The sequence below is a fragment of the Hoplias malabaricus genome, chromosome X2, assembly GCF_029633855.1.
Source record: "Hoplias malabaricus isolate fHopMal1 chromosome X2, fHopMal1.hap1, whole genome shotgun sequence".
Lineage (NCBI taxonomy): Eukaryota > Metazoa > Chordata > Actinopteri > Characiformes > Erythrinidae > Hoplias > Hoplias malabaricus.
Genome location: NC_089819.1, coordinates 53,671,864 through 53,694,938, shown reverse-complemented (window position 1 = coordinate 53,694,938; position 23,075 = coordinate 53,671,864). Strand labels below are relative to the sequence as shown.

Genomic DNA, 23,075 nt, shown 5'->3' with positions numbered 1-23,075 from the left:
CAGCTGCAGATTTCTGTGAAAGATTTGAGAGAATTTTCAAAATTTATCTGAAATCCCTTAAGTTTAAAATACATACAATAGTCACAAATTTGATGATAACTGATGGTCCTCATTTTAGACAGCTAGTTGAATCTTTGTGACCAGACTTTAGACAGGCCCTGGTGACATCTGTTCCAAACTATTTTAATGTTAAATGGTATAAAATTAAACCTGAACCAGACTGGATCTTGACTTAGAACCAGGCTAAGTGCCAACTTTCTGTCTTCACAGAAAGCAGTTCTAACTCAGGTTGGAGTGCCATTATTATCATAAAAATGGTAATTTTGTAAGAGTCTGTTGCAAAAAGCAGACAGATAACCTCAACAACGCGTTTGTCCATAGGGCAGCACACAGGAGCTCCTTTTGAGGGAATTTCACATCAGCAGCTGTCAATTGATAATCAAGACTACAGAACAGCTGACTCTGCTAGGAGTCACATGGATATCAAACTGACCAACAGCCTAAGATCATCTGTGTACTACAAGTTTTCCAGGATGTTTTCATTACTTGAGGACATAGATGACAAGATTTGCCACATTTTATAGCAATATGCTATTAATGTCTTCAAATCAATGATACCCTGGTGATTGAGAAGAACATTCCTTATAAATATGTAAAAGCACTTGATTTCTTTTGCAAACAAACTTACACTGATATTTCCAAACCCACTACACAATCTGCTTGAATGGTAATTTGGGATACATGCAACACATTTTTCAATTTTACAAAGTACTGTTTGATTCCCTGAAATGGGAACTCTGGGCCTGGATAAATTATGATACAATACTAGCTCTTCGTCTGATCTTCAAGGTAAATACACTTAATAGAACCAGTTTATTTCTTTACATTGTCTTTTATTATGTATTAATATTACAAATAATTAGTCATTTATAAATTAAATTTTTTTATTTAAAAAAAACACGTGTTTTTGGGTGATGGAATGGATTAATAACCTTTCAATTCTTTATAATGGGGAAATTTAATTTGATATATGAGCAAATTGAATTACGAGCTCGGTCACAGAACGAATTAAACTCGTAAGTCAAAGTATTACTGTATTACGATAAATAGATCAACACTGACCCAGAATTGAGTGCTAGGGCTAGCTGTAGAAGGGGTGGATGAAGCACAGAGCCTCAGGGAGAATCCATGTTTTTTAGGCTGTGGAGGGCACTCCTGTAGGTAAAGATTTCAACTTAGTGTGTGTAACCATATCAACCCACTGGGGCAGATATCTCATTTGTTGTGCATAACTTTATGGAGTTGGGCGCTATTCCTGATCTGTACAGTTAGAGCCATTTTAATGGTTTATTAAACCTTTTACTATGTTTAAAAATATATTCATGAGAATATTTGCATATTCAGATATTTGATTATAATTTTAAACCGTACTTACAAATAAGGATCATTCAGTGTTTAACTTGCCTGATTAAAAAAATATTTTGAGGTTTGTGTATTTGTTATTTACTGATACTGACTAACCAGTCACCCTGTCTACTAACTGGCGCCCCCTCCAGGGTGTGTTACTGTACTTTACTGTAATTACTGTATTTGAAACATTCTTGGGCAGCACGGTGGCACGGCAGGTAGTGTCGCAGTCACACAACTCCAGGGACCTGGATGTTCGATTCCTGCTCCAGGTGACTGTCTGCGAGGAGTGTGGTGTGTTCTCCCTGTGTCTGCGTGGGTTTCTTCCGGGTGACTGTCTGTGAGGAGTGTGGTGTGTTCTCTCCGTACCGTGTGGGTTTCCTTCGGGTGACTGTCTGTGAGGAGTGTGGTGCATTCTCCCTGTGTCTGCGTGGGTTTCCTCCGGGTGACTGTCTGTGAGGAGTGTTGTGTGTTCTCCCTGTGTCTGCATGGGTTTCCTCCGGGTGACTGTCTGTGAGGAGTGTTGTGTGTTCTCCCTGTGTCTGCATGGGTTTCCTTCGGGTGACTCCAAGAGTGTATTCCCGCTTTGCACCCAATGATTCCAGGTAGGCTCTGGACCCACCGTGACCCTGAACTAGATAAGGGTTACAGATAATGAATGAATTAAATGTACGCAAGAGTAAAAGCTTCTTATTTACTTTTTTTTTTTTTTCACAGGGGGCGAGGAGTCTTCAAAAGTAAACGTCTCATTGAAATGCAACACACGATTACTTTTAATCACTGATGTGCGTAAAACATGCCAAAATGAAAAGCAAATTTTTGTTTCATTGATGTAATGTTGCTCTTGCTTTTACTAGAAAACAATACGTTGATTTCCATTTAAATAATAAACTGCTGAATTTGAGTCAGGATTGAAAAAATTATTAATCATATAGAATATAGAATAAGAGCACTGGGGTTTGTCTTCAATACTGAACATGGAGGAGGTGCAGCATGTGTTTATATCACTGCAAATAAAAAAATAATTGTTCTATTTTCCCACCACTTAGACTGGAACATTGTTTGTGTTAACGCTAATATCTGTTAAAAATCAGTAAGCAAAAATGCATCTTCTAAAAACTGATGAAATTAATAGATTTGATAATTTAACACAAATTAAGCATTTTTCCATGTTTATAATCTGTTACACACATATTTACTGGCATTTGTACCAGATGGGAGTTTTCTATTGTAGGGATTCGCCAAAGATGAAAATCAAAAAGCATATGTGCAATTATGTGTCACTGTACAACATACAAAATAATGCATCTTCCACATTGAACCCATCTGTGGCAGTGAACACACGCACACAAGTGCACTATGGGAAGTGATCACACTGGGGGGCAGTTGGGTCCCTTGCTCAAGTGCACTTCAGCTGTGGACTGCCCCTAATATTTCTGCCGGTCGTGGGAATTTAACCAGCAACCTTCCAGTCCCAAGCCTGCTTCTCTAACCATTAGGCCACAGCTGTACAACAGACTAAACAATACGCTCCGTGTCAGAGCTGACTGCAAGTTTGACGAATGAGGTACGAAGTGCAGGGTCTAACGAAAAAGAGAGTAAACTCTGATGTCTCCTGATAATGGCAAGAAATGTAAATCTGAAATGACCCCTTCCTCTTTGATCTGTGTTTTTTGTGCAGATTAATGTTCTGTTGCTGTGAAGCTAAAGAATTTTCACAAGAAAACAAGCACGCGTGCCACTGCCTTTTCTGTGCCCTTATGAGATTCTACAATGTTTACGTTTATTTAAAAAAAAATACCTCAAGAACAAATGCAAAATGGGGCTTAATTATTTGTAAATAACTGCATACACTCAACTCTTAAATTCCTCTCTGGTCATTGATTAAAGCCTCAGTTCATCAAAATGACAAGAAAAAAAAACCCTAATGCCTCAAGGTGTCTTAGTTCAAACCCTACACCTTTGTTTTCATTCAATACATGGGGTCTATTTATATACAATTAGTCCCTCGCACTGTCCCCACCCAGCCCTCCTCTGCTCGCCCACAGCCTGAAAGACTCACTCCACAATGTCATGGGGTTGGTTCCATGTTTTGTCAGATTTCAAAGACACAGAGTCTGATTTGTTTTCTTTGTTTGTTGTTTAGTAAATTCTTTATTTTGTTAAAAAACTAGTGGCTCTTTTTGTATCACACATTTTATTTTAACACGAGGAAGCAATAATAACAAGCAAATAAAATTATAAATAAAATGAATATAGCCCAGGACAGTAAGTGTAAAGGAAGTGTATTATTTTAAATCCAAATGTGGTATTACTGAATTCACTGCTTTCAAAGTGTGATTATGCATCAAATTACTCTCAAGGAATTAGTTTACCCCTCAACTAATGAATTATCTAGTAACCAATTACTTTACTTCATTAACGTGTGTATATTTTTATTTATTAAGAAAAATCAGGGTAGTTTCCCAGGGTGTTTATGGGAGATATATACACAGATGGCATGGCTGAAGACATCCAGGCAGAAGTGTCAAACAGTAACGCAAAACGCCTTTTACTTTGCATTTAGACTGGTAAAAAAATAAAGCTGAAGCTGCAGAGCAGTAGGAGCGAGAGCTGAGAGAAGAGCCGAAATGCAGTCAGTCTGACTCCTGGTTTAAACGCTGAACTGGTCAAATCACAGAGTTCTGTTGGAAAGGCACTGATTGACCACCTCCAGCAGTTGGGAGTTTTCCAGAGCTGCAGCCACCCTCTCCTTATCTGCCAGCTGCTTATTGACTGAGAGAGAGAAAAAGAACAAATGGATCAGACACAGCAGTGATGCTGGAGTTTTTAAACCCTGTGTCCACTCTCTGTCCACTCTGTGAGACACTCCTCCCTTGTTGGTCCACCTTGTAGATGTAGAGTCAGAGACAGTAGCTCATCTGTCGCTGCACAGCGTGTGTCGCTCGTCCTCTAGTCCTTCATCAGTGACACAGGACGCTGTCGGCTGGATGTTTTTGGTCGTTGGACTGTTCTCAGTCCAGCAGTGGCACTGAGGGGTTTAAAAACTCCAGCAGCACTGCTGTGTCTGATCCACTCTACACCAGCACAACACACACTAACACACCACCACCACGTCAGTGTCACTGCAGCGCTGAGAATGATCCACCACCACATCACACCTGCTCTGTGAGGGTCCTGAGCGCTGAGGAACAGGGGGAAAGTGGGCTAACAAAGTATGCATAGCAACAGATGGACTAATGTCTGTAACTGTAGAACCAAAATGTGGATCTCACTATATGGACAAGGAGTGTACTAACAATGAATAAAAATAGGTTTTTAGACGAATCAAACAGTGGGAAACAGCAGATTACCTGCATCCTCTGAGGCGTGTGTGCCTGGTGTGATGTGGACGTCAATCTGGAAAAACAGGCAAAGATTAGACCCACCACCAAAAAAGAAAACACCAAAAACACCAGAACATAATCCTGATATGGCAAAAATCCGGAGCCCACCTTGAACCTGTCTGGTAGAGAGCGTAGCAGTTTGACTTTGATCGACAGCCCTATGAGAGTAGCCATGCTGCAGTGAGGGATTGTGGGCGTGAACTCCACAGACACAGTGCTCTCCTGGTCATTCACCTGAAGAGAAGATGAAGTTGATTTTTAAGGAAAGATGCTCGTTTCATACTTTAATATCTAATCATGAGCTCGTGTAAAAAAGACATCTTAGGGTTAAAGGAGCAGTCCGTTATTTTTCCCACTGAAAACAACATTTTTGAATGTGATAATTATGTTTTTATTTGTTCTATTAAGTTCTTAAATTTAGAAGAGTGAGAAAGAAACAAGAGAGAGCTCAGTGTGTGACTCGCTCAACCATTTCAGAAACTCTTTGAGCTAAGATACTTTTCTGAAATCAAGCCCTGAGCATCAGTGTAAACCACAAACATTTGTTTTATTAACATTTACATACACCTTTCATCTATTAAAGACTTGTTTCAACAAGAAAACAGCTGCAAAAGCAGCCTTCATGACAACTGATCCTGTTGGAATAAGACATTTTAGATGTATATCTAGGGGTCATACAGCCCTGTGAATAATGATCTATGATCTATGTAGTTTTACTGATTTTCCTTTAAAACTATTTGATTAATCAAGTGGCAGAGCAAGGCAAATGAAAGACGTTTATGAGCACTGCAAGCGCTGGATGTCAGAGAGAACCTGGAAATATTCTGGAGCACTGCAGAAAAAGGTTTGGGAACCACTCGATACATGTACAAAATGTAATGTAGTGTATATAACGTAATCTGAATAAACTCACGTTTACTCGCACTTGCTCCACGACATTCAGCTCCTCGAGGGACAGAGGGTGTTCAGGGTCATTGATGGACCTGATGAGATGTGATAAAGCAGTTAAGGTGTAGAATATAACCTGTTGTATGTAGACAACACCTTGATGTTTTTGGGCCACTGTTCCCTGGGTGTATTCATCAGCTCCCTAATGTCCAATTTAGCATGTCCTCGCTCCACCAGCCACATTTCAACCTCATTAAGGGTTAGGATAATGAGCTGATTGGTCGTTAGAGAAGAAGCCTTCTAAAAGTGTCATGAAAGTTGAAAAACAATTTATTTTCATCTCCTGCCCCAATAAACATGATCAGGTCATTACCAAGCACTCAGAGCTGGACTGAGCCTTTTGTGGTACAAACTCTGAACGATGCTGGGTACTAAATACTTTGAAAACCTCTGCTATATACAGTGTGTTCCTGTCCCAATCTAATCTTACTATAAGACTTAGGTTTAGTTTAAAGTGCACACTTTCTCTATGTTGTGGAACAATTTGGACACAAGGGAACACATTGAGAAAAATGTTCTCAAATTAAACTGCATGTATTTCAAATAATTTCCTCATTATAATATTTATTTTTCTCAGTTAGCCAGCTGATTTAAGGCCAAATACAAAAGTAGAGTCTACAGAATTTTGTAAATCAGCTGTAGCCGGGGCTGAGCAGACTGAAACACTGTAGAAAGTGGAGGACCCCAACTCTGTAACAGTTTTTATTTTAAAGGATATCAAATATCTCCCTGTCGTCGATGGGGTCGGGGAGATGCTCGTCCTGTTCCTCGGTTGTGATTAGTCTCTCCGCCGCGCGGTGGAAGATCAACGGGTTGGAGTTCTCCAGCCGCGCCGCTGTAACAGACATCCTGCCCCACGAAACAGAGCTCAAACAGCGTATCAGTGCCTGAGAAAGTCCGCGGTCTCCAGCGGCCTTCAATCCGCCCTGGATCCCAGCTCTGGATCAACAGCAGAGACACACTAACGGCCACAGGCCTGTAGAGAACATTCAGTTTTCAAAATAGAAGTCTATTGTTTACAGTCGTTGAAATACTTGAAAATTGTTGAAAATAAGTTTTAAAAATTTTCTGAAACACCACCGTCTCCAGAAGGGGTTTATATTCTAAAATAAACCACAAATTGTGCTGAAATAGGTGTTTAATTATTTAATTTTGTAACAATTAATTTGTACTTACTCAAATGTAATTTACATAAATTAATACAGTAAAAACAAACATAAAAACTGTGCTAAAATTAGTAATAAAATATAAAACAGCTGTAGAACAAATATAAAATAATAATTATAATATCAGTAGCTGAAAGAGACGTATAAATACAGTAAAATATAGTAATATATATTACGATACCAAAATCAAAAGTATGACTTATATAAAATATTATTGATTTCAATGTTAGCTTTAATACGTATTAAACAGCGTATTAACGAACAGAAGAAAAGGAAGGAGGCTGTGTAATGAGCCTGCAGTTAGTTAGTTAATGACCACTAGAGGGAGACAAAAGCAACACAATGTTCATGTTGCCCCCAGGTTAATCTCAGTAGGAAACAAAGTGTGGACTTGTTAGAAAAATAACCAGACAGTGATCCAGCAAGTGCCTTTAGTTTGGGACCCTGCCCTTATTTTATAAAATTAATTAATTTATTGATCAAATAAAATTTCACAAATAAGTTGAGGTTGATGCTTATTTGTTTTTTAATACTCAATATAATATTTAATTAAATGTAATGGGGGTATCACAAAGAGTTAGTCTCCATGTGTAAATATTGTTAAATATCATTTTCTGTGTTGGTTTTAAAATAAAAGTTTTAAAATCTTGAAATACTCTCAGGAAAATTACCGGTCAGGATTTTGTATTTAGACAGATATAGACAAATGATTTTCCAAATTGATTAGGCCTTCAGAATCTGAATTGAAGACCTTTGGAAATGACTGTAGCATCAACTAATGTGTTTATAAAGATCATATTTTCATGTGAATCAGTGTAAAGTTGGTGTTAACATACCACAGATAACTCATAGATTTGATAAAAGAAAGCAGCATTATTGCTTGGGTATTTTCTCCACAGTTTGACCTTCTTTTCACGTTTTTGTCCTGAACTAAAGGCCTAGCTCTCACAGTCATGGTTCACCCCCGTCACCCACTAAACCCGTCTGATGGTTTTACCATGAATGTGTGACTTAGCGACAGTCACAAGCTCGGTGCTGAATCTCAGGATTGCGTCAGTGCAGAGTGATGTCTGATTACTGTTGCAGTCGCTTTAATATCTGCTCATTTTCTTTCCCACCCATGCAGAACTCACTGTGGGTGGTGTTTAAACACAGAGCTTCAAAAGGAACCCACTCAGAGTTCGTTTACATGGTGGTTACACAGCATTGTAAAACACGTCCCCACACTTTAAAATGACCTCTAAACTCCCCAACAGATGCCTTACCCAAAATATTAAAAAAAAAAGCACAGACACAAGGGGTTGTTATTAAAAACTGCGATTCCTTTGTTGGCCGCTGGAGGGAGACAAAAGCAATAAAGCCTAATACAAACTTGCATTCGTTTACAGATTACTGCTCCTGAAAGAGGTTTTTAGATTCAGTGCAATGACTGACTTAAGTTACTCTAAGAGGACCATGGTTCGAGTAGGAACTAAGAACCAAAAAGAAAGAAAGAAAGAAAGAAAGAAAGAAAGAGAAAGAAAGAAAGAAAGAAAGAAAGAAAAAAAAAGACAACGGGAGTCAAGAATTAGCTCAAGAACGAATTATTGCTGAGTAACTGTATGTTTATGGAGCTCTGTTCTTGTTTACTTCATCTCAAATCAAAGGCCAAAGCTCCAAACTAAAAGATTAAAGTCACACAGTGGATGAATTTACAAAACAGAGCAAAGTTAACCCCCTGAAACTACGTGGGGTGTAGATTGCTTTTCTCACGGATCTGGATGAGTTTATATTAAGGGCATTTGAAAATTGAGTAAAAATGACAGTGGAGTATAATGGTTTCAATAACTCACACACACACACACACACACACATAGAATGGTGTTCCGATTTTGTGCTGCATCTTACATAGAGCACAGAGACTTTAGAATTGCCCTCATCTGACTCTGTCCAATCACAGCGCAAGACCCATGTTTATGTGAGAGCGCAAAGAGGAGGTTAAACACAGCAAAGCAGACACAACGAGCGCCGAGAAATAAGAGCACTGAGTAAAATCAAAGAATACGAGAACAGAGTGAAAACGGCTAAAAACCAGAGCTTCTGCTCCTCGCTCCTCACTGCTGTGCGCTCGGGGTCGGGGTGAACAGCGAGCGGCTCATTATCATTTAAAGGAACAGGTGCTGAAAGCGGGCGTTCTGAACAGGGGCTGTTTACACAGGGGGAGAACACTGCTGTGGGGTTTGTTCCTTGTGGTTTTTTTGACCAAAGTTATTCACAGACATTTCATTAAGGCCCAGAACCGAGGGTTGTCTGCTTTTATTCGTAGACATTAAACTCCGTAACACAAATATAAGAGAGAAAGTAAGAAAGAATAGGATGAGGAGATAAATCAAGAGAAAGAATGGAGAAAGAGCGAGAAATATATTGAGAAGACAGATACGAGAGTCAAAATATAGAGAGTGAAAGAGAAAAAGAAAAAGAATAGCAATGATGTATGTGTGTGTGTGTGTGTGTGTGTGTGTGTGTGTGTGTGTGTGTGTGTGTGTGTGTGTAAGGGAGACAGGGGGAGGGAGGGAGGGAGAGGGAAAGAATAGTGAGAGAGACAAGAAAAGAGGCACACTTATTTCACTTCACCACTAATTGTGGGTGCGGGTTAGACCTCGGTGTAATTACTAAAGGGGAGAGACAGAGAGAGAGAGACAGTGAGAGAGAGAGACACAGAGAGAGAGGTTAGGTGTAGGTAGAAGGAGGCGAGCAATAGGAGGAGGAAGAGAGAGCGAGAGAGAGACTCTGACAGATCTGTGATCATGTGCCAGTGGATCAGATCGTCTCTGTGTGGATTTTTGCAGAAAGCAGATCGTATTTTGTGGCTCAGAGTGAAAATGAAGTGCACTCAGACGAGCTCCGCAAACAGTGATTGTGGATTACATAAAAATATGAAGGTTAAAGTGCTCATATCCTGATTTTTTTTCTTGCATGTGATCGTGTCCTCCTTGGGATCTACGTACAGTGTGGGTTTATGTACCGAAAACAGCCATCAGTTATTTTTAACACCCTCTGATTTTACCTCTGAATGAAACAGAGATTTTTCTTGCTGTGCCTTTTAAAGAAAATGTAAATATGCATGCAGTGATGTCTGTTCTCAGTGGATATAGTCAGACTCAAGGTGAGAGCTTATAATCCTGGATTTTTATACAGATGCTATTCAGTGGCTATACACCGATCAGCCATAGCATTAAAATGACAGGTCTGTTTCTACACTCACTGTCCATTTCATCAGCTCCACTAACCACACAGGAGCACATTGGAGTTCTGCCATTAAAGAGAGTACTCTATCTGTTGCTCTGCATACTTTGCTCACCCTGTTCGTCAATAGCCAGGACCCTGCATGGGTGGGAAAGAAAATGAGCAGATATTAAAGCAACTGCAACAGTAATCAGACTGCAAACAGACATCACTCTGCACTGACGCAACCCTGAGATTCAGTACCGAGCTTGTGACTGTCGTTAAGTCACACATTCATGGTAAAACCATCAGACGGGTTTAGTGGGTGGCGGGGGTGAACCATGACTGTGAGAGCTAAGCCTTTAGTTCAGGACAAAAATGTGAAAAGAAGGTCAAACTGAGGAGAAAATACCCATGCTTTCTCCTATCAAATCTATGTTTATATGTCTTTGACCTTTTTCATGTTACTGGCCCTTTAAGTTCCATGTTTATACCCATCTTTTAAAAAAACCCACAAACTTCATCCAACTAAATCACATCACGTCCCGTGTCTTCTTCTTTGTTCCATGGATCAGACGAAGTGTTACGGCTGATTGACAGTTGTATGCTGGATGCACTGCTGGAGCCGCTCAGGATCAGTTTCATATTTACAAACTGTGGCATTTTGCAGACTGGTGCTTTGTGTTGTCACGGCAACAGTGTCATGTGCCCTATTATATGATATGAGTATCTGGTATGAATGCTGTAAATGTTACAGTGGCACATTGGTAGTGTTACAGTGTTAGACTTACAGTGTCACATGTGTTGTGTTAAAGTTAAAGTATTATATTGGTAATGTTACAATTTTAGAGATACAGTGTTAAATTGGTAGTGTTACAGTGTTACACTGGTACTGTTACAGTGTTAGAGTTACAGTGTTAGAGTTACAGTGTTACAGTATTAGAGTTACACAGGAAGTGTTACAGTTACAGTGTTAGAGTTACAGTTACAGTGTTACAATGGTAGAGTTACAATGTTAGAGTTACAGTATTAGAGTTACACTGGTAGTGTTACAGTGTTACAATGTTAGAGCTAGAGTGTCACATTGGTGGTGTTACAGTGTTAGAGTTACAGTGTTACATTGGTAGAGTTATAGTGTTGCATTGGTAGGGTTACAGTTACAGTGTTACATTGGTAGAGTTATATTGTCACATTGGTAATGTTACAGTGTTAGAATTACAGTGGTACATTGGTAGTGTTACAGTTACAGTGTTACAATGTTAGAGTTACAGTGTTATATTGGTAGTGTTAAAGTGTTACACTGGTACTGTTACAGTGTTAGAGTTACAGTGTTAGAGTTACAGTGTTACAGTATTAGAGTTACACAGGAAGTGTTACAGTTACAGTGTTAGAGTTACAGTTACAGTGTTACAATGGTAGAGTTACAATGTTAGAGTTACAGTATTAGAGTTACACTGGTAGTGTTACAGTGTTACAATGTTAGAGCTAGAGTGTCACATTGGTGGTGTTACAGTGTTAGAGTTACAGTGTTACATTGGTAGAGTTATAGTGTTGCATTGGTAGGGTTACAGTTACAGTGTTACATTGGTAGAGTTATATTGTCACATTGGTAATGTTACAGTGTTAGAATTACAGTGGTACATTGGTAGTGTTACAGTTACAGTGTTACAATGTTAGAGTTACAGTGTTATATTGGTAGTGTTAAAGTGTTACAGTGATATTGTTACAGGGACACAGTGTTAGTGTTACTGTGTTAGAGTGTAATAGAGTTATGGTTAGATCATTAGAATGTTATAGTGACAATAGACAAAACAGGATGCAGCAAAAGATACAATGCAACAACTTGAGAGAAGAGTGAGAATGAGGTGAGTTAGAAGTGAAATAAAGTGTAAAGGATGTGAGAGAATAGTAAGGAGATGTATAAGAGAGGGCAAAAGAGAGAGAGGACGGAGTGTGTTAGAGGGGAGAGAGAGAGAGAGAGAGAGAGAGAAAGGTGGGGGGGAGAAGGAGGGAGTTAGGAGGTAGAGAGTGAGAGTGAAGAAGCAGAACCCAAAGCTTAAAGCTTTCTCATTTCTTTTCAGTCACTTGGGACAGAAGCTCTGGGTCTTCCTCACAGGAGCCACTTACTCAAACAGGTGAGTGGAACAGACAGGTGTATTCTCTCTCTCTCTCTCTCTCTCTCTCTCTCTGTCTCTCTCTCTCTCTCTCTCTCTCTCTCTCTCTCTGTCTCTCTCTCTCTCTCTCTCTCTCTCTCTCTCTCTCTCTCTCTCTCTCTCTCTCTCTAATATATCCTGTGATTGTTTTTGTCACTATGTGGCACTTTTGGAGATTATTCCCAGAAGAAATATTTATTGCTCATGAGATTCTCCTTGAACTGCTCAGACAAAAAGGAGACGTGAGATTCTTGTGCAGGTAGAGATTATAAATTTAATCACATCATCAGAACTGAGGTGGTTCTGAGAACTGATTTGAAACAGTGCAGCGCTGTCTTCAGATAAACAGGAATGTTATTATCTCAGCCCTGAGACATACACTCAAACTCCAGAGAAGAGACAGGGGACATTCCTGGACCCTCTCAGGAGAGACAGTTGAGCAGCAGGGGACACAGGCTAAAGTCTTCACTGTCCCTTCATCTGACCTCACTGTCATCCAGGAGTAAATACAGGGATAATAAGGTGGAAATACAGAGATATTAAGGAGGAACTATGAAGATGTAAAGGAGACGATTTCAATATATTTATTCTTCAAATATATTAAGGAGGAAACACAGCAACGTTAATGAGAGAATACAGAGGTTTTAATTGGGAATAACAGATGTTTAAGAGGAACTACAGAAATATTGAGAAGGAATTATGAAGATGGAACTATGGAGATATTAATGTGTAGTTAATAGAGGTATTAATGAGGAACTCTGTAGAGCTACAGCAATATTAAGGGGGCAACTGCAGAGAAGTTAAGGAGGCTTGCTTTTTTATTTGTTCTTTACAAAGACAGAGATCAAGTGGATCTGCTGTGTGTGTGTGTGTGTGTGTGTGTGTGTGTGTGTGTGTGTGTGTGTGTGTGGGAGGGGATTCACCTCTTCATGCTGTTTATTTTATTTGCTGTGTTGACAGTCAGTGGTGTTTTTTTTTTGTTTAGTTTTTTTTATGGTGAAGGGGGTGCCACATTTAGCACTGTTTTTTTACCTCCTCTCTCTCTCTCTCTCTCTCTCTCTCTCTCTCTCTCTCTCTCTCTCTCTCTCTCTCTCTCTCTTCCCTCTCTATCTTCCCTCTCTCTCTCTGGTTGTTTTGAACTGCCATTCCATCTTTGCACTGTAATTCTCGCTCTGCGGATTTTTCTGGAAGCCCGGTGAAATATTTGGATTGCTAATTATAAGCCAGTGGCTGGAAAATGCATCCTGAGTGTTTTATGGTTTTGTGGGTGTGTTTCACTGTTTGCCACCTTACACTGCAGCGCCCAGCTGGCACCGTGCCGCCCGCCAGCCTTCAGCGTCTGCTGTTAGCGGCAGAGTGGCCCCAGCTTCTCAGTCTCACTGTGAAGGACCAGACAGACTCAGGAATTCAGATCCACAGCTACACTCCGCATTTAAACAACACTGTGTTATATTTTATCCTTAAAATTACCGCTGCACTTTGTAGCTTTTAGAGGAGGGTATTTCTACATTCACTGTCCATTTAATGAACTCGACTGACCAACAGGAGCATGCTGTAGATCTACAAATTACAGACTGCAGTCCATCTTTTGCGCTACATATTTTGTTACCCCCACTTCACCTTTGTGGACCCCCACAGAGCAGGTGTGATGTGGTGGTGGACCATTCTCAGCGCTGCAGTGACACTGACGTGGTGGTGGTGTGTTAGTGTGTGTTGTGCTGGTGTAGAGTGGATCAGACACAGCAGTGCTGCTGGAGTTTTTAAACCCCTCAGTGTCTGGACTGAGAACAGTCCACCGACCAAAAAAAGAGTGAGTAGAAATAGTGTTGAGATCTCCACAAAGACTGAAAAGGAAAAACTCCTTACGCTGAGTTTACGAGGAAGACCAAACAGAGACACTCCAGACAAACAGGAAAGATCCAGATGATGCAGTGATGTGAGTTCTGTTGATTGTGTTGGATATTTAAGATGTTAGATATGAGCATGTGAGGTTTATATATGGGATATGAGCTACAGGGCTTTGCAGTTGTTTTGACATGAGAAGCTGTTTATCTGGACAGTGAATGTAGCCCTAATATAGGAATACACACATATAACTTATTTTATTATCATACAATACCTGGAGCATGTTCCACAAAGAAGAATCACTCAATTTTACCAGATAACTTTAGCCTCAAGTCAAGTCTGTCCAATAGAAAAAGAGCAGAGGGACAATATTTTGGACGGTCCTCAACACTGGGCTTAAAGTATCAGTAGATAAGAGCTGGGGTTTTTCATCCTAGGCTCCTCCTAGAGTTGAGGAGTGTAATTCACTTTTACAGCACTGTTCTGAAATCAAAGTGGGGATGGGGTGGTTTCTTACCCTCCTCCTGAAGTTACATAGTGCAGTTTCTGCCGTGCTGAACCTAGAGTGGCAGTGACAGAGGGTTTAATCTCCCTATAACAGCTCTGTGGAGCATCACAATGATTTAAAGCTGCGATTTTAAGGCAAAACCACTACCTAGTGTTCATTAAATCACAGAAAGCCTGAGGATGTGGGCCACCTCTGGCAGAGATGTAGCACTTCTGGGCCACGGTTGTTGCTGCAAACTGCATGTGAACCCAAAGTGACCCACATATTAAAAAGGCTCATTTGGCGACATGTCACAAAATAGATCTGCCCCACTTCTGGTAAAGGTGTTTCCAGATGTGTTGGCCAGGGCAACATGGATGTTAGCAAAAAAAAAGTGGCCCAAAATGTGCCCTCTGGCAATGCGTCCCTGATTTGATGTTGTGTGGCCCTCACTGGGCAAGCAGGAGCGATCTGCTCAAGTGCTGTCAACCCATTTAGCACGTCGGCCATGAAAATAAGGGATGTGGGCCAGACCAGGGCCAGAAACATTCAATCAATCTGAACTCCCAGTTTGGGAGCAGTTGATGATGGAGTTTAATAGAGCAAAACAATAGCTTGACTACTTTTTAAAAATACGAAAATTTCTTGGTACATTTGCATCCAATTTTCTCCCCAATTTAGCCTCTGCCAGTTCGCTAGATCACCCTCAGTCACACAATGCTACCAAAGAGAGGTGGCACACTGAGGTCCAGAAAGTCAAAAGGATAATACCCTCTCAGATGGTTTCAGATGATTAGTCCAACTAGCAGAGTTTCAGGGCCACAGCATAATAATAATAATATTCTGAGAATAATTTTGGAATAATTTTGAGAATAATGTTGGAATAATTCTGAGAATAATGTTGGAATCATCTCTGAATAATTCCTAGAATAATCTCTGTACCATTCTGGGAATAATGTTGGAATAGTTTACTGCACTTATAATGGGGTAGACACAACCCCAGTGTAATTGAGGAATGCAGTGTGTTGCTGTGGTACAGATTTCAGGAATAAATACCCAGTCCTCTGTTACTTCAGGACCAGATTATGATTAGTATTTAAACTGTGAAAGAACCTGTTTATTCAGAAGACGACATGTAGTTTAACAGTATACAATTAACGAGCATGAAATGATGGATCCAGAGCGAGTGGAACTCCGGCGTGTCCAAGAGTCTCCATCGCATTACAGTTCGGACTCGTGCAATAAACTAAAGCCGTATGCATCACAGTCAGGGGCTGCACTGATGGGAGTTAGTCATCATGTCGTGTGGATTCGTTTAATAAATAATTCTGTTCACTGACTGCTTCTTTCACAACTCACACATGGTGCACAGACTGTCTGTCTGTCTACACATTATAATAAATAATAACCCAAACAGTGTTTCTCTAAATATTCTGACTTTATTCTCTGAATTATACTGACTTTTTTTTCCTCAGAATTATTCCGGACTTATTCTCAGAATCTTAGTTTTTTGGGTTTTCTTTTTAATGCCGTGGCCCTAAAACTCCATAGTAGTAGTATTAGAGAAGCCAATCAGTTGGAAGAAAACCTTGGTGAGGTCTTTTACTTTTGCCACCCCTGCAAACACAGAGAGTGAACACAGCACATAAATCTGGTCTCCTGATGTAATACAGAAAGTAAAAATTTGAAGTCCAGTCCAGGATTTCATTCCAGCTGTGTGACTTCTCTAATCCTCCTAACGTGGCCTCAAAGGGTTAGGAACAAAATGAATTTGTACAATATGGATAAGCCTTCTCTACTAAGGCTGAACATGCTTGTAGGAGAATACTAGAGAACTACCAGCTTCTGTGAACTAAAAGATGGCCTGGTTGGGTTGACTAGCGCCTTAGCACCTAGCACTGTTGTACTGAAACAGCGATAGCTCCATGCTATTTTCTTGGCTGGCTGTGTCATCAGTGGTTGAATTTCTAACTCCCCAGAGGCGTCATTAGACCCAGAGGCATCAGTGTAAAATGTTGCTGTGCTCCACTAAAAATCATAGTGGTGAAAGGTACATTTTATCCTGGAAAACTAAGCAGAAGCACAGAACACACCACGGAAATTCTTTACAGGAACTACATTTCCCACAATGCCCCAGAGGCTTTCAAGAAGCTAACGCAGCTAGCGCTTTCAGAATGAACCATTTTATTATTATTATTTATTTAATTTTGTATGGAATAATGGACATTTAAAAGTCAGACAGGAAATATTAAAGATAATTATAGCTCCTATTTATATGTTTTGTTTAGCCACTTTATAACGTACCAAAAATATGTTACAACAGTAATGTGTCATTTTAAATGTGGAACTGCAGAATTTACACACTTCCCTCAAGTTTCCATTTCTGTTTCTGTTTTTATTTGTTCAGGTATGAATTTCAGAAATTCATATAAACAAAATTAATACTATTAATAGACATTTATTTAGTGTTCATTTGTTTTTCAGTTCTCATCAATGTCAGAGCAACACCCACCCCCCAGAGTCAAATCTCAATATATGTATTATTTTACAGGCTTGTTATTAGATTCACATTTGTCCACTGGAAGAGTGGACTGCTTTGCCCCTCTGAATTTTGTTTGTGCCCCAGTAAAACAAGTTTTCTAGAAACACTCCTGGTCCCAATAATGAGGCCAACTCAGCTCCTGTTACAATAATATTAGCTACTCAAGTCTTACACATTGCACAGTTCAGGAAATGAATGTATCTGATATTCAGAACACTCATGGTTTTGTGTTCCCTTTGTTGCAGATGATGATGCTGATCTTTTCCGTCGTCTTCTGCACCCTGGTTCTCCCCTGGGTTTCTGGAGTTCCTCCTGGGTTCCAATTGCGTTTGGTGGACGGGAGCAACTCACTCGAAGGGCGTCTGGAAGTGTTTTATAACGGAGCCTGGGGCACGGTGTGTGATGACGAAGTGAACATTAACCTGGCCAACGTGGCGTGTCGCGAGATGGGATACACTCGAGGTGTCACCTGGGCTCACAGCGCCAAGTTCGGACAGGGCCAAGGTAAAGATGCACCTATGTGTTTTGGTTCATTCTTTGACCTCTTCACATTCCCTGTTTATAAATTGTATCTGTGCTTTAACTGTGTTGTGGTGTCATTGTTCCCTGCTGTAGGTCCGATCTGGTTGGATAACGTGGTGTGTACTGGCTCTGAGAGATCTCTGTCTGACTGTCGCTCTAACGGTTGGGGTGTGAGTGACTGTTCTCACGCAGAGGATCTGGGGGTGGTGTGTAGCTCAGACAGTCCTCAGCAGGGTCACGTCCCTCGATTCAGTGAACCAGTAACTCCCCCTCGACCGCCGCTTCAGACCTCCATCACTGCAGTTACCTCCACCCAGAGGCGAGGGCATGAAATCGCTCTGAACCGTGGCCCTCAGAGGAGCTCTCCAGCCTCTGCCCCTCATCTTACAGGACATCAGATCCAGCTCCGCAGAAACACAAACCCTCGAAATCAAGAAAATGTTGTTCCCAGAGGACACCAGCTGCCAGACCACCTGAGAAACAGAGCACAAACCAGACGGAGCCAAGACCTGGTTCCCAGACCAGTCGCCCACTCGTCCCAGTTAACCCCCCGGCCCTACGACTATGAGAGACCAGTCTCTGCTCCTGAAACCAGGCCTCGTTCTTTCTACACAGAAGAGGGGAATGACAACAGAATGAACATCGACTTCACCAACACCATAGAACAGGTGAGGAAGAGCAGCATGATTAGCAACACGTCTCTCAGCTACTGCTCAGGGGTTGCTTCTTAGGAGAACTTTAAATTACTTTAATCACTGTGTTTATCAGAGTTAACGGTTTCTGATCACGGCGGATTATTTGTTTAATCTTGCATTCCACTCAACACGGATGTTGCGGATGTTTTTTAACAGCTCACAGAAGTGCTAAGTCTCTGTTGTTCTCCCTGTAGCCGGTGGGGAGGGTGAGTTTGGAGGAGGTTCGTCTCCGTCCCGTCTTGTCCAGCACCCGGGGAGCTGCCATCGTGACGGAGGGTGTGGTGGAGGTGAAGCATGCTGGGAGATGGAGGCATGTTTGTAGCCTGGGCTGGGACCTCAGCAGCAGCAGGGTGGTGTGTGGAATGCTGGGATTCCCAGCGGCTGAGCAACCCAAAGATCATCTGTACAGGTGAGTATCTCACTCCTTTATCTTTCTCTTCGTATGTGCAGCAGTCTTGTGATGCATGATTAGGGTAGGCTTTAAAAGGAGGTTTTTTTGGGATGCTTACTTTTTACAGCAGTTGTCCTACATTTGAAAAGAAGGGTCTTAGTAGAGAGCTTGTACTCCTCTGTGCAAAAAAGTGAACCACTGATCAGACGAAGCCGCTAAAGACCTCAGAGGAGCAGATCACAGGAGAAATATATAAATATCTAAATGACCTTGAGGATAAATATTGACCGTCCCGGATCCAAACCTCTACAGGAAACGGCCTCTAAAGCCCCGAGAAGCATCAGCTCACCAGGGCTTCGCTGTTCGCGCTGCTTCCACAGACTGTTTGCGTGTTTATGACCAGACACAACATTCAGCTTTATTTCAGTCCATCTCTGTTATTAATGCTGGACTCTAAGCTCAGGAATAGCAACACACCACTGACCTTCACCACAGCCACCGGCCTCTGTCCTTTCACCTCCTGTAATTATCGGAGTTTAGTGTCTCTCTCTCTTTCTCTCTGCCTCGTCCTCCACTCTTTTCTCTCTTGCTTTCCTGTTCTCACCCCCTCTCCTTTCAAACTCTTCATAGTTTCCACATTCCTCCTCTCTTTTTCTCATTCTGTCTTAATTTACTCATTTTTTGTCTGTATCTCTGATTTCTGTCTTTCTCTTTTCTCTCTCTTCATCAACCCCTTTTCTTCTTCACTTTCATTCTTTCTCTCTCGCTCTCTCTCTCTCTCTCTCTCTCACCTACCTCACTTCCCTCTTTCTGTCTCTCTCACCTCCCTCTCTTTCTCTCTTTTGTCTCTCTTCTCTCTCTCTCTCTCTTTCGCACTTTGTCTCTCTTCTCTCTCTCTGTCTCTCTTCTCTCTCTCTCTTCTCTCTCACTCTCTCTCTCTCTGTCTCTCTTCTCTCTCTCTTTCTCACTTTGTCTCTCTTCTCTCTCTCTCTGTCTCTCTTCTGTCTCTCTCTTTCTCTCTCTCTTTCTCACTTTCTCTCTTCTCTCTCTCTCTCTCTCTCTCACTCTCTCTCTCTCTCTCTCTCTCTCTCTCTCTATTTTCTACCTCACTTTCAGTCTCTCTGTCTTTCTCTCTCTCTCTCTCTCTCTCTTTGTCTCTCTTCTCTCTTTCTCTCTATTTTCTACCTCACTTTCAGTCTCTCTCTCTCTCTCTCTCTCTTTCTCACTTTCTCTCTTCTCTCTCTCTCTTCTCTCTTTCTCTCTATTTTCTACCTCACTTTCAGTCTCTCTCTCTCCCTCTCTCTTTGTCTCTCTCTCTCCCTTTACTTCCTCACCCCACTTTCTTCCTCACTTTCACTCTTTTCCTCTCTCTCTCTCTCTCTCTCTCTCACACACACACACACACACACACACACACACATTTAGGATGTCTATTTGAGAGAATGCAGACCGCGTGTCTGACCCCTGGCCAGAAATAGTGCGGGCAGCTGTGGAAAAGCAGCTTCTCTTTGGCTTTAGAGCTGACCACAGGGCCTTTTTATGGAGTTTATACAGTGTGTCCACTCTGCTGCTGTGTCCAGCCCCTGGAATTAGACGGACTCCTCTCACCGCGGCTGATGTTCTTTTCTGTTCAGTAAAACGTTGTTGTTTCCTTCCTTCCTGACTCTTAAGTCCAGAGCAAACACTTCAACTGGACCCGTGATTTACACTGTGCTCATCAGAAGACGCTGAAACATTGCTGTGAGGATCTGATGGCATTCTGCCTCAAAAGAATTAGTGAGGTCAGCTAATGGTGTTGGATGATTTGTTCTGGATCACAAACACGAGCAGGGAATTGAACCCTGGTCCTCAGATCTTACTGCGGTGTGCTTTACCCGAGTAGAGAAACGAGCCCTAGTCAACGGTCCTAACTGATCTGTGCTTTACCCGAGCAGCTAATAAACTGAAGGGAGCTCTAACACCATGCAGTTTCACTGTAGCTTTAGTCTGTAATTACAGATGGACATCACACTGTAGCTGACCGTTTAAGGACAGAGCAGGTCGAGTGAAGCCACATCATCTCAGTGGAAATACTGCCCTGTGTTTGGGGAATGACCCTAATATCACAGACTAGATATTATTCTGGGCTCAGCACTGCAGAGACTGCACTATATAACATTTGGAGGAGGGTAGAAATCCCTCCACTCCCTTCACCCCCCTCTCCTTTCAGGACAGTGTTGTAAAAGTGAATTAGATTCTGCAATTGTAGGGGGAGCCCAGGAGCAAAAATACAACTCTATAGTGTTTCTGAAGAGTGGAGGCAATTTACTCACTTTATGCATTTCCACTTTCTGTCATGATCTGCTTTGGGCCATCCACATGGTGTCTACACTTGGTGTCTTTCATGGTTCAGTGTTACACATAGTGACCAGATTTCTGATGCCAGAACACGGGACGCAGTGTTGGGTATGGGATGGGGAGTGGTTTTTGGACTGTGGAAGGAAACCGGAGCACCCGGAGGAAACCCACGCAGACACAGGGAGAACACACTACACTCCTCACAGACAGTCACCCAGAGGAAACCCACGCATACACAGAGACACAGAGAGAACACACCACAGTCTTCACAGACAGTCACCCGGAGGAAACCCACACAGACACAGAGAGAACACACCACACTCCTCACAGACAGTCACCCGGAGGAAACCCACACAGACACAGAAAGAACACACCACACTCCTCACAGACAGTCACCCGGAGGAAACCCACACAGACACAGAGAGAACACACCACACTCCTCACAGACAGTCACCCGGAGGAAACCCACACAGACACAGAGAGAACACACCACAGTCTTCACAGACAGTCACCCGGAGGAAACCCACACAGACACAGAGAGAACACACCACAGTCTTCACAGACAGTCACCCGGAGGAAACCCACACAGACACAGAGAGAACACACCACACTCCTCACAGACAGTCACCCGGAGGAACCCCACGCAGACACAGGAAGAACACACCACACTCCTCACAGACGGTCACCCGGATGAAACCCACGCAGACACAGGAAGAACACACCACACTCCTCACAGACGGTCACCCGGATGAAACCCACGCAGACACAGAGAGAACACACCACACTCCTCACAGACAGTCACCCGGAGGAAACCCACACAGACACAGAGAGAACACACCACACTCCTTACAGACAGTCACCCGGAGGAAACCCACGCAGACACAGAGAGAACACACCACACTCCTTACAGACAGTCACCCGGAGGAAACCCACACAGACACAGAGAGAACACACCACACTCCTTACAGACAGTCACCCGGAGGAAACCCACGCAGACACAGGGAGAACACACCACACTCCTCACAGACAGTCACCCGGAGGAAACCCACGCAGACACAGGGAGAACACACCACACTCCTCACAGACAGTCACCCGGAGGAAACCCACGCAGACACAGGGAGAACACACCACACTCCTCACAGACAGTCACCCGGAGCGGGACTGGAACCCACAACCTCCAGGACCCTGGAACTATGTAGGAACCCATGTCAGAACAGTTGTGTAGTGAAAATCAGTGAACGATGAGTGCAAGAATGATGTTCCTGCAGTTTTATGCTACCTTTGACATAAAGGAAAAATGTGACTGTCCTGGGGAAGAACGGGGCGTCTGGCCGTTTGGGACAGCGTGGCAGTGGCCTGTTGGTCTTATTTCCTTATTGTCTGTGGGTAGCGTGTGTATTTCTATATTTGCCGGATGTTGCCATGATGAGTCCTGGAGTCTCTAGGGGAAGTGTGGTGGCTGATTGTATACGTGATTGTATACTGAGATTGTTTCCATCTCCCTCCCCACTTAAAGCAGCTGAGGGAGGAAATCTGGCCTCATGTTATATGCTCCGTTCTGATGTGGAGAATGGGTGCGTGCTGATTGGGTCTGTTTTGGTGTCGGCCTGATGTGATAAGGGCTGAGGAGGCTGGTGAAATAGTGCCCCAGGCTAAAGCCACGTTGGAGCAGATGAGAGCGCATGATTACGGATGTTTCCCTTCATATAAACATTGTGATGAGGAAAGTATATTGTGTCAGGGTAAAGTTAACTGTTTGTTTTCTTTAAAGGGAAGACCAGAGGAGTCTGTAATTAGGAGCGGAGTTTGGGTTGGAGCTGATCTGTTATCTTATGCTTGTGACTGGCCCGAGAACTCAAACACATTCACACCCACACCCACTCGTGTGCCTTAGACACGCTGTGACTTATACAATGTATAATAATAATGTTTGAACATAAAGTCCGTTGGTTACACGGCTGGACCTCATGGTGGCGCTGCAGGGAGCTCTCA

General features: G+C 42.2%; 2 protein-coding genes across 2 annotated transcripts in view; one reads left to right on the top strand and one right to left on the bottom strand.

The window, feature by feature from the left end:
• Window positions 1-3,551: 3,551 nt before the first annotated feature.
• On the bottom strand, window positions 3,552-6,728 carry LOC136677048 (cytosolic iron-sulfur assembly component 2B-like). The gene is made up of 5 exons (XM_066654412.1): window positions 6,460-6,728; window positions 5,707-5,786; window positions 4,902-5,027; window positions 4,761-4,806; window positions 3,552-4,182 (listed from the first exon to the last, which is right to left on the bottom strand). The coding sequence occupies exons 1-5, from the start codon at window positions 6,587-6,589 to the stop codon at window positions 4,082-4,084; spliced, it is 483 nt and encodes a 160-aa protein (XP_066510509.1). The 5' UTR covers window positions 6,590-6,728; the 3' UTR covers window positions 3,552-4,081.
• A 2,969-nt stretch (window positions 6,729-9,697) lies between these two features.
• The window catches only part of LOC136676626 (lysyl oxidase homolog 4), a 41,200-nt gene continuing 27,822 nt past the window's right edge, over window positions 9,698-23,075 (top strand). The window contains exons 1-5 of the mRNA XM_066653738.1: window positions 9,698-9,828; window positions 12,193-12,246; window positions 17,384-17,642; window positions 17,754-18,328; window positions 18,550-18,764. Of these exons, the coding sequence (XP_066509835.1) occupies window positions 9,769-9,828; window positions 12,193-12,246; window positions 17,384-17,642; window positions 17,754-18,328; window positions 18,550-18,764 (1,163 nt within the window). The 5' untranslated portion in view covers window positions 9,698-9,768. The remainder of the gene's footprint in view (window positions 9,829-12,192; window positions 12,247-17,383; window positions 17,643-17,753; window positions 18,329-18,549; window positions 18,765-23,075) is intronic.